The sequence below is a fragment of the Emys orbicularis genome, chromosome 6, assembly GCF_028017835.1.
Source record: "Emys orbicularis isolate rEmyOrb1 chromosome 6, rEmyOrb1.hap1, whole genome shotgun sequence".
Lineage (NCBI taxonomy): Eukaryota > Metazoa > Chordata > Testudines > Emydidae > Emys > Emys orbicularis.
This window is the reverse complement of record NC_088688.1, coordinates 93,583,286-93,594,879: the sequence shown is the minus strand read 5'-3', so window position 1 is coordinate 93,594,879 and position 11,594 is coordinate 93,583,286. Positions and strand designations below refer to the sequence as shown.

General features: G+C 44.6%; 1 protein-coding gene across 1 annotated transcript; it reads left to right on the top strand.

Annotated features, from left to right (window-relative positions):
- The first annotated feature begins 4,926 nt into the window (after nt 1–4,926).
- Nucleotides 4,927–10,766, top strand: KCNV2 (potassium voltage-gated channel modifier subfamily V member 2). Its single transcript, XM_065405905.1, has 2 exons — nt 4,927–6,360; nt 10,497–10,766. Exons 1-2 carry the CDS (start codon nt 4,927–4,929, stop codon nt 10,764–10,766), a joined length of 1,704 nt encoding a protein of 567 aa, XP_065261977.1.
- Nucleotides 10,767–11,594: the final 828 nt, after the last annotated feature.

The following is an 11,594-nucleotide window of genomic DNA, read 5'->3' as shown; positions in this document are numbered from 1 at the left end:
CTCCAACAACACAAAACTATATGCTTGAACAGAGAAGGAATGCCTGGTCATTGTTTTTGCATGCCCTGAATTGCATGCACTTCTGGGATGTGATCATATACATGGACACAGATGCTGAAGGTTTGCAATCTATCTTCAAACAGTCTTTCTTATCAGTCCCAAAATCTACAAAGAATGTTAAAGAAAGTTCAAAACTATTGCTTGAATGTACAATACAAAATAGGATCTTTGATGTTCACTGAAGACTTTCTTTCTAGAGCTGCAGTGCCATAAAAGTGAATGACCCTTGAAATATATACCTATCTCATAGAACTGGAAGGGACCCTGAAAGGTCATCAAGTCCAGCCTCCTGCCTTCACTAGCAGGACCAAGTACTGATTTTGTCCTAGATCCCTAAGTGGCCCCCTCAAGGATTGAACTCACAATGCTGGCTTTAGCAGGCCAATGCGCAAACCACTGAGCTATCCCGCCCCCCAAATGAAACATCCAGTGTGCACCAAAACTTGATTCCAGTTAACCATTCTGAATTCCTTTGTGTGAGAGGTAAACAGCTTCTGTAGATAGACATACTGAGACAAACACATAGACTCATAGAGCCAGATCCTCAGCTGGTGTAAATCAGTGTAGCTTCATTGACACCAGCTGAGGATCTGGCCCATACTACTTCTGTATGGAGCTCTTATAAAAGCCTAGGGCAAGGATCATTGCTGCTGGTGTTAGTACTGCCATCACTGCTTCTTGTAAGAATGGTTTCAAATTATTTCAAAGAGGACATTGTGTTTCTTGTCCTGAGCTTGATTTGCTGCTGCAGGAGACTCAAAAGGCCTGGAGGCAGACTCAGTTTACATAGAGTGACCATATTTCCCCAAAATGACTTTCAGCAGAAAGAGTTGTGAGGGGCAAGACTTTGCTGTCTCTGTGGCAGATGAGAAGTAGGTTCCCTTTGCTTCCTTCACAGCAGTGGTACAGGTTCAGAGGAATTCTGTTCCTGCATCTGCCAGTCAAACTGAATTTTTCTCCAGTACTTCTCAGGTTTTCTTCCTTCTAGCTTTTTCTGTCGCATGAACGACACTAGAGCTGTAAAGCTCCCACTGGATAACATCTAGGGTGGTACAAAAAACAGGATATCTGAGATGATCCTGAGTCCATTAAACTGGACAGCTAGCAGTGTGTACTGAGCACCTGTACAGAATTCGCGTGACAGCTACCTCCAAAAGGGGATGATCTTGGAAAAACCTGGACAGAGGGCAAACTTAATAACATCACTAGTGTGCTATGATCTGTGGAAGTGGAGAAAGAGGATCAGGTTTCAGGAGGGACATGATTTAGTGCATTATCTGTGGCTGAGGAATGTAAGCTCTGACCATGCTACCATTCAGCAGGTAACATTAGCCTATGTTAAGGCTCAGTAAAGATCTCTTTCCTACAGCTCTGCCTGCCTCTCATGTTCCTTATTGCTAATGAAACAGCGGGAAGCATTGCCTCTTCCTAGTGTTCTCTAGAGTGTTTTATCTCAGAGCTGAAAGATACTAATGATGCAAGTTAATATCTAGAAACTTTGAACAAGAGAAGATTTAATTTAAGATCATGAACTGTCATAAGTCCCTTTCCCTTACTTTTCAGCCTGTCTTTCTAGGTTGTGAGTCTGTCAGAACAGGGATCATGCCTTACTTAATTTTTTGCACTGTATTTTATTTTAGCACACTGAGCACTACTTTAAACAAATAGTAATAATTAATTATGCCAACATTGTCTAAATTTGCATGCCTAGAATTAGGCATTGAAATCTGTATGAATCTTTTATGTTGACACCTACATAAAACCAACCTAATTTTTCAGTGGCTCTGAATGCATGAAGCTCCCATTTAAGTCAGTGGAGTTACAGCACTGTAAAACCAGAATAAGTGTATTTATTAATATATTTAGATTTATACGGAGTGTAATAAAAGAGCATCCATCCAAAACTCTGAATCCCAGCAATATCTTTGGGGACCAGCCTCTTGAAAAGATTTAGAAAAGTAGCATGATTAGCACTGACACAAAAATACAAATTTTTAACACTAACGTCAAGTCTGTCCTCTGTGGAGCAGGGTCGTGGAAATCCACAACAGCAATTGATAAGAAGGTCAACTCATCCCACAGTAAATGCCTGTGAAAGATTTTCAGAGTCCATTGGAAAGAGTTTATTATAATATTAGAAATTCTAAGTAGAGTACACCACCTTAAAGTATCAAACATGGTAAGAAGAAGACAATGGACATATTTAGGACATGCTTTAAGGGTATCACCAACATGACTTCCATGTCAACTGACAACATGGACACCAGCTGGAAAGACAAAAAAGAGGGTGACCTAGAGAAACATTATGAAGGTCAATACAGAGAGAAGCTAAATCCATCAACATGACACTTGGAAGCCTGAACAGACCAGCACAAGACCAAAATAAATGTTGGAAACTGCTGGATGCCCTATGCATCTGCAGGTACAGGAGGATAAAGAGAAAAGAAAGAGATCCGAAGTTCTGGTTGTCCTTGAGAATTTCTTTAAAATACATTAAAATAAATAGACCTGTCTGGTCCCCCTCACCAACCAAATACACAGCACCAACATTAATATAACTGTAATTAATTGGCCCTGCACACAGTCCCCAAAGTCCACTGCCATTGCTACCCTTTCCTGACATCTCCTCACCAGCCAGGAAGAAAAGGACACCCAGCAGTCTGATAAACGTAGGGATGAAATGAGTTCCAAAGGTCCAAGGCCAGGCCAGAGAGATCCCTGCCAGCCACAGAGCGTGGATAAAAATCAATTCTTTTTTAATTTAAAAAAGCCCAGATTTTGTTGTTTAAATTAAATACACGGTTTAAAAAAACTATTTAAAATTAACTTTGACGTTGACAATGTATAATGAGTTTGGGCCTCAACCTAACATATTAATCATTTAAATTAAATACAAAAATAATATTAAGCAGTACATGTTTGCTGCCAAATTTTAAAGCAAGTGAAATCGCTGAACTGGTGGAAATCACTGGTGTGATTGAAAGCTCCTGTATTCACACACTCTGCACCCCATTGTAATACTCTTCGTACAAAATATGGCTTGTAAATTAGCATTTGAAACCTAATCCCTGGCTGGTCAATAATACCACGGTGAGATGTATGTAGCAACATTATAAGTAAAGTTATGAACATAAGCTGAAATCACAACTGAAGTGTGTTTACCACACAAGTCTGGGGAGTGGATAAACTTGTTTCTCAAAGATAAAGGACAAACTGATGCCTCTAGCCCAGTGTCAGCAAAGCTGATGGGCCATCACCTGTCTAGTGCCCATTCTTTGGCAAGGAAAAGGTCCAGGAACAAACAGTTCTGCATCTTAGCAAACAACAGCATGAAACCTCTTTCACCTCACCGCACCTTGTCTCTGTCCTCCCAGCAGGAAGGACATTTATCTAGGGGTACCCCTCACGAAAATGCATTTCTGAGGGGGGCTGAACTATAAAAGCAAGGGGCAAAAACACTGCAAGTTCTCTCTCCCTATCCACCATGCCCTCCTTCACCCAAGAAGATAAAAGAAACAGCCTTTGGTCTTTGGGAGCAGATCTTGAGAATTTGGTCAGCAGTGTTACTGGGAACATGTGGTAAGGGACTTCATCTGGAACCAAGGCTAGTTTGTTAAGTTTTATATTTGGAAGCATGTTATCTTTATTTCTGTGGTAACTATTTATAGTTAACAGGCCCTAAGGGGCCATTCTGGCATCCAAGGATTCAGAGTATAGGGACACACCTTAACCCCCTGCATTACAGCAGCTCTATACTGCCTGAGGATTCCCCAAAGTAGGCAGTGTCCTCATTGGGCCAGGTAATGTGGCATTAAGGCTGGTTAGCATTGCTGGCGCTATGTGAAGTTGCTGGATCAGGGCCAAGGATCTGGCCTATGATCTATTTCAGTGGGTCCAGAATAATAAAGAGGAGAGTTTTGTCCTGAATGGTGCCCAGAAAAGTGTAATTTTACACTTAAAGGTGACTGGTACCGGAAACATAAATGGCCTTGTACCCCTCTTTTTTCTCTATGATGTATAAAAAAAGGCTTGAAAGTTGGGAGAGAGGGGCAGAATGCGGGGAGGGGAATCTTTTTTTCTGCCTTTTATTTTATCTTAGAAATATCAGGAGTGACAAATCTGAGCTTCTCTGGTTTTGTTGGAGCAGTCCTTGGAGGGGTTGTATGTACAGTGAGTTTTCTCAGCCCTTAACCGAATAGGTGGTATGTTGATTCTCCAACTGCATTTTCGTTTTGCCAAGGGAAAACGGGAATAAATATACTCACCCACCTTTTGCAAAGAGCTTTAAGAGCTATGGGCGACAATCACTAAATAAGGTCAATTTATTAATGATGAATTATTTTTATTACTATTATGGAACATTCAGACAATCTGTAGCTGTGTCTGGTGAAAGGCATCAATACTGTTCCCTATTTCCCCATTGCCCCCCTTTTTCAGGTTCAGAATATCCTGTGCACATACAAACTGGGGGTTGGGAAATGCCCTTTTTTTTATTAGCAATAAAACTCTGTCTTTTTCTCCTGATTATCCACAGATTTGTGGATCCATAATCATTCACGTCATAGACTCAGGGAGCCGGGGCTGAAACAGGATAATAGCCTTTAAATCCCCTTCTCTAAGCACTCAGATCTTCCCTGTCAGCAAGATTAAAGCGGTCAACAGCAGTCCCCATGTGTCTGTATCCCAGCCTGAGCTTTAACAACAACTGGAGGTGGTGGCTGGCCAATAGAGAAATGTGAAACTGCAGCTGTGTTTGATGCTCCAGAGGGAAAGAAAGAAGCATTGTTTGTCTCAGTGGTGGTGGCAGTGGGGACTGGTGTTAGTGGCAGCAAAGGAAGGAGAGGAGAAGAAGGAGAGAGAAGCATCATGTTGAAGTTTAACCGAAGGAGACTGTTCCCATTCTCAGACTATAAAGGAAGGGAAAGAGCTGCAACAAATATTGTTCCCCCAGAAACCAATGCGGGAGAGGAGAAAGAAATAATGCGCTCACAGATGAAGAGTGGGGTTTCTGCTACTGCTCCATGGGCCTCTCAGTCTGTGCTACCTGTGGGAACTGAGGGGAACTACCATTATTATGTGGATGAGGAGGAGGAAGAGGAAGAAGAAGAGGAAGATGAAAGGCAGCAGCAAAATCCCTCTCAGGAGGGAAGCAAGTTCTCAACACCCTTTCCCAACCCCCCTGCCTTCTCCTCCAGAACAGCAGCGTCTGCTTCTTCTGTGCTGAACATAAATGTAGGTGGCAAAAGTTACCGCCTCACCTACCAGGCAGTGGCCATCTACCCCAAGACCCGTCTGGGCCGCTTGGCCACTTCCACCGATCGCCGTCGCCAGCTGGGTCTGTGCGATGACTACGCAGTTCAGGGGGATGAGTACTTCTTTGATCGGGACCCCGCTATCTTCCAGCTGGTCTACAACTTCTACGCCTCTGGGGTGCTGCAGGTGCGAGATGAGCAGTGCCCACTCAGCTTCCTGGAGGAGCTGAGCTACTGGGGGGTGCGGCTCAAATACACGCCGCGCTGCTGCCGCATCTGCTTCGAGGAGAGGCGTGACGAGCTGAGCGAGCAGCTGAAGGTGCAGCGGGAACTGCGTGCCCAAGCGGAGTCCCAGGAGAGCGAGCAGCTCTTCCACCACATGCGCTACTATGGCCCCCAGCGCTGGCGCCTCTGGAACCTAATGGAGAAGCCCTTCTCCTCTGTCAGTGCCAAGGCTATGGGGGTGGCCTCCAGCCTTTTTGTACTCGTCTCTGTGGTGGCACTGGCTCTCAACACCGTGGAGGAGATGCAGCAGGTGGACAAGAAAAGCGGAGAGAGTCGCCCTATGCTGGAGCACGTCGAGACGCTGTGCATCGCCTTCTTCACCCTGGAGTATCTGCTGCGGCTGGTCTCCACCCCAGACCTGCGCCGCTTCGCGAGCAGCCCCCTCAATGCCGTGGATCTCATTGCCATCCTCCCGCTTTACCTCCAGCTGCTGCTGGAGTGCTTTGCCGACGATGACCAGCCTCGGGGCCGGGGCTCTCAGCACGAGCATGACATTGAGAAGGTGGGACGGGTGAGCAAAGTAGGGCAAGTGCTGCGCATCATGCGCCTGATGCGGATCTTCCGCATCCTCAAGCTGGCCCGGCACTCCACAGGCCTGCGCGCCTTCGGCTTTACCCTGCGCCAGTGCTACCAACAGGTGGGCTGCCTCTTGCTCTTCATTGCCATGGGCATCTTCGCCTTCTCCGCCATGGTCTACTCTGTGGAGCACGACGTCTCCAGCACCAACTTCACCAGCATCCCCCATGCGTGGTGGTGGGCTGCTGTAAGTAAATGCATTGCACTTTGCCAGGTAGCCATTGCTCCCTCCCCTGCTAGAGTTGCTGCCTGTCTTGAAAACAGGAGGGCCGTCCCAGATTTGTGAACATCTGTTCTGAATTCAGAGCTTTGCTTTTACAGGACATGCGCGCGCACACACACACACACACACACACACACACACACCCCTCTGCTGCAAGCTTACGTCGGTTACTGCATCCAGGGATAATCAGTGAAGCAGAGCTGGAAGTCGGTGGCTATGCCACACACTCCCGCTTCCACTGCTGCTCATTAAAGAAAGGGGGAGGACTTGTATGTGGGTGGGGGAAGTGTATCATTTCTTTCTAGTGTCAGCATTGCAGAGAAGTGTACTGCTAGTAGTTTGTGATAAATATATTGTACAAGGTTTTTTCCCCCTTTTTGGGGGGAGTTTGTAAAAGGCTGTGCTGACCCAGCATGACAAAAGATTGTTCTGATTTCATCGCTCAACATTTAAATCCTCCAACTTTATGGGAGTTGAAGTAGCTGCAGAGGTCTGACCCCGTAAAATATTTTCTAATGGGCAGTTCTCCAACGGTAGGTGGCATCTCTACAACACACTCAAAATGGCATTTGGTTGTTATTTATATAATACCAGTGGCAGACAAAAATAGATCAGGTGGGGTCTGAATGACTCAAGGGATTGGTAATTGGATACAGAGCCTTTTGCATCTAGGTCACTAGTTTCAATCTAGTACAGGTCAGTAGTGACAAGAAGTTGGTGACATGACATTTCATGGCTGTTTAGGAGGAATGAATAGGGGGGTCTCAGGCTAGTTCCTAGTGGGCAGAGGTTTATATTGCAAAATCACCAGTGGCATGGTTGCTGGTGGTCTTAGCTGAGAGGCCAGAGACTGATCTCACATGGAACCTGAGGGACCTTTTCATCTTTAGCATTTACCCTTGTGGATGAGGTTTGAGGCACAGGGGCAAGTCTACATGGGGAACCTTTCACAGCCATTGCCTGTGCTGTACTTGTGACTATACGGAGGAGGTCAGTCTGTTGCCCAGCATTTCCCAAAATGTGGGACGCACTCTCTTAGGCTGAGCTAGGGCCCATTTGCACAGACATGGGACAGTACAGATTTTCCACGTGCTGCCCTACTATCACGGCAGGGTTGAAGGCTGGCACGATTGCTTTCATTTTCCTGAAGTGGGGGCTCAAACTTCTGAAGTGTGGGAAAGGAATCCAATCCCACACCTGTGCCACCTCCGCAGAGTAATACAGTCACACAGAACCCTTACAGAGCACAAACGTTATTGTCTCAAACAATAGAGATGTCAAAATGATTGTTCTCTCCCTAACAGTGACCTGCCAAGGCTACAGCACCACTACTGACTTTACTCCTAGGTGCTGACTGAGTACTCCTAAAAGCCAAGCTAGGAGAGCCTATGCATTAGCAGTGGCCCACAGATCCTTTCTTCTCAGCCGCAGAATTAAACATGCAGGGACTCAGTCTGGGGGTTGGGGAGGAAGAGGTTGTTCCTTTGCGACATGGTCTGCAGAATGAAAGAGCGAGAAGGCCACAGCTCTATTGTTATTCTGTGATAGCTGTGGCAGGACAGCATGGTGCATGCTAGATTGTCAGACTAGCGTGAGAAACAGCCCGCATGGTAATATGGCTAGTGCTAAAAGAACAAAGGGCTCAAATCTCAGTTGCAGCCAGTATTGTCTGGGAGGAGCAGTTGTGGGGAAAAGGGGTGCAAAGGATCTGCTTGCAGTTCCCTGATTCTAGGGCCAGTCCTAGCCCCAGTGCATCCTTAGGGCTACTCCTTTTTACAGCAGCTGACTCTGGCCTCTAAGGAGCCATGGGTCAACTGAGAATAGCTAAACTGCAAGTGTGCTGGCCACATCCGTGACAGACTCCCCAGACTGTGGGCTACAGCCGTGCATTCTTTTCTGACTCTCTGCTAGCTGTGGAAGCTCTAGCAGGGGAGACCGAGCTCCTTTCCAGTCCCTTTGGATCACTCCAGCTACCAGCAGAAAAATCTAGCCCCATTATTTTTTAACTTCATGTGCTGAGTGCCCCTCTGAGCCTGGCTACTGGGGTGCCCAGCACATATTGGAAAAGTTACTGGAATGCAGCATTTTGCCTTTGCGGGGTCCCGTTTAATCAATAGACGTAGTACACCCAGAGGTTATAAATCTCATGCTGAACACTCCAGTGGAATATTATGACAGTAGACCTAGATCCATGGGTTCCCTTTTCTGCATACATCCAATCATTCATAGAGTTCAGAAGCAGTAAAAATACAGCCCAATCCTGTAAACGCTAACTGATGCGAATAATCTTTATTCATCCAAGGATTCCCATTAGACTTAATGGGCTTCTGTAAAAAAAGGTTTGCACATAAGAGCAAGGGTTTGCAGGACTGTCTTTAATGTGCAAATAGCAATTATGTGTCATGGCTCTCTTTTAGTCCCATGCATTATAGGAAAAATTTAAGAGATTCAGATAAGTTAAATAGTGGATAGTTTTGTCAGTCACACACACAAATGATTATTTCCTCAAAATTCTAACACAAGAGTGAATGTAAGAGGACTAGATCCTTAACACAGGATAAAAATCTTGTAGGGGCTATGCTAGATATGTATCTTGCTTTCAACTCAGTATTTGAAGATATTGATCCTGTATGATCATTCAATTCCAGTGACTGAAGTGCCATTAAACCAAATGCCTAATGCCTTTTATGGTACAGGAAGCACCAGGTGCAGCCTTATGTAATCTACTGTTTCATTCATCTGAAATAACATTCTGTCTAAAAGGTGAGAGGCTGGCACACTGCCTGCCATAATGTTCAAAAATTAATTCAGTGCTATAATCACAAGAGCACTGGTTTCTGCTAGCATGTTTATTATGATACACCCCCCCCCCCAAAAAAAATGTATGTTGTAGACGCAGACTGGTAATGCCCGCTTGGGATCTATGCTAGACCAAATGTTAGTGGGACGCTTGATGCAGTTCTAACTGTTGCAGTATTTTGTGTCAATGTAAAAGCCAGCATAACACCTCCGCCATCAGTGTATGGTAGAGCAGGCAAAATATGCTACTGAATGAAGAGGGGCAGTCATTAAAGTCTCAGACGAGATATGGATAAAGAGAGGGCAGGATTCACACTTTCACGTAATATGGTGATGCCTAAAAAATTATTTCCTGAACTTTAAAAATGATTTCACTGAAACAGCTAGAGTTGTCACTGAGATCTGGTGTCAAAAGGTTTCCCAGTACCCAAACTTCAGTTAAAACACCCAGGGCAGTCCTATGCACTCATCCACCATCCTCTCTGTGCCTGTAACATGGCAGAATTTGAGCAGGAAAGATAATCACTCACTTGCTGACATACACTTCAAACAAAACAAACTTTTAAGCAGCTGAAAAGGCTCTTTGTTATTTACACACTTCCTTAGTCTCTTTATTTAAAAAAAATCCATATTAAAATGAGCTAATGGACTGTTCTTCCCAGAGGCAAGTGTTTTAAAATGTATTTTACTGCTAGAGGACACACCCCAAGTCTGGGTCCTGCTCTTCACCACATTCACCACTTTATGCACCAGACAGGTAAAGGTAAAATTCACTTCACACACACTTCACCCCCAAGTTATTGGGCTGAAGTGAATGGGGGTGGGGGGTGAGGACCAGTCCATTCCTTAAAAACAGGGTAAGGGCACAAGGCTGCCATGCAGCTTCAACCCAGCCTCTACTGCAGCTAGTTGCACAGAGTGGTAGGGTTACTGGATGGGTCAGGTCATAAATCTGTGTCCACTCCCTTGGACCTAACGCACACGACCATCTATGCAGACCTGCGTGTGGTTGGTTCAGGGATGCTGTCTGCAGCACACAGCAGAATCCAGAGAACTTCCTAATTACAATAGTGGGGTTAATTATTTAAGGATAGAGTTTACACTTTGGGATGGTACCCGGGGTGGGAGGTGGGGGGAAGGGGAACAATGTAGAGCCAGTGTGTAATAATTCAGGCTTTTAGTATACAAGTGTTCAAAATATCTTAACTGTGTTGAAAAGCTGTATCCCCAGCTGGATAGATTAAAGAAAGGTATGTGCGCTCCTCTGTTTGGATAATGAATTACTATTGATTTGCCTATAGGTCAGCATCTCTACAGTGGGCTATGGTGACATGTGTCCAGAAACTCACCTCGGGTGCCTGTTTGCTTTCCTCTGCATTGCTTTTGGAATAATTCTGAATGGAATGCCCATCTCCATCCTCTATAATAAATTCTCAGACTATTACAGCAAACTGAAAGCCTATGAGTATACAGCTGTAAGGAAGGAAAGAGGCAAGATTGACTTTACACGAAGAGCCAGGAAGAAAATGTCCGAGTGCTGTGGAGAAGGCCCATTATTTACCAAGGCCTAGATACAATTAATGCTCCAGGAAATATAAAGGGACAGAGGAGGAAAGCAGAGAAAACACTATTACAACGGATCACCCAAGTCAAATAAAGATAAAGCAACAGCTCTAAAAGGAATAAGAAAATACTGAAAGCGAATCTCAAGCTTTTGTCTTTTAAAAAAATTACAGATCTATTTTACTACAGTTTCTTCTCAGCTTCTTTTTGCTGGTGCTCATTATTACAGCAGCAATGCGCCTGGTTTATATGTGTGACGCCAGTATTGGTGGCGCTCGATGAATTATCCAGCCAGAGACTCTGAGTTGTGCAGCTGACTCAGGGCTGTAATGCCATGCCCAATATACATCCTACAATAATGACCCACCATGGCCAAACCAAAGGAAACTGATGCTGTTCCCATGCAGTGGCTGCTACTCAGCAATAGGCAGGATGACTCTTACCTCAAAAATTAAACAGATGTAGAAGGGGGGAAAGGCAATATATTGCTTTGCTGTGCAGAAATAGGTTAGGTATTAGGTTTTTAAACATGGAGAGGACACAGATAGTATGTACCCGCTATAGCTACATCAGTTGCTTTCACATATAAACAACGTCTTTCTTAGGTTTTTGGACATTATTTGTGCTATAACACATAGTTCATGGTTCGATTTGCCAATATTATTTTTTAATGCAGCCTTGCAAAATTATACTTGCTTCCTTGCTCAGAGCGAGTAACTTTAGGTGTGAGGAAAATGTTGATTTTATTCTTTTTGGTTTTGTTTTTTCAATTAATATCCTCCATAATGGCAAAGAACTGGTGAGTAAGTTTGGGTAAATGTTTGTGATAGATTTCC

Coding starts and splice junctions, on each gene's coding strand:
- KCNV2 (XM_065405905.1), top strand. CDS start 4,927: ATGTTGAAGTTTAACCGAAGGAGACTGTTCCCATTCTCAGACTATAAA. Junction 6,361..10,496: donor ATGCGTGGTGGTGGGCTGCT/GTAAGTAAATGC, acceptor ATTTGCCTATAG/GTCAGCATCTCTACAGTGGG.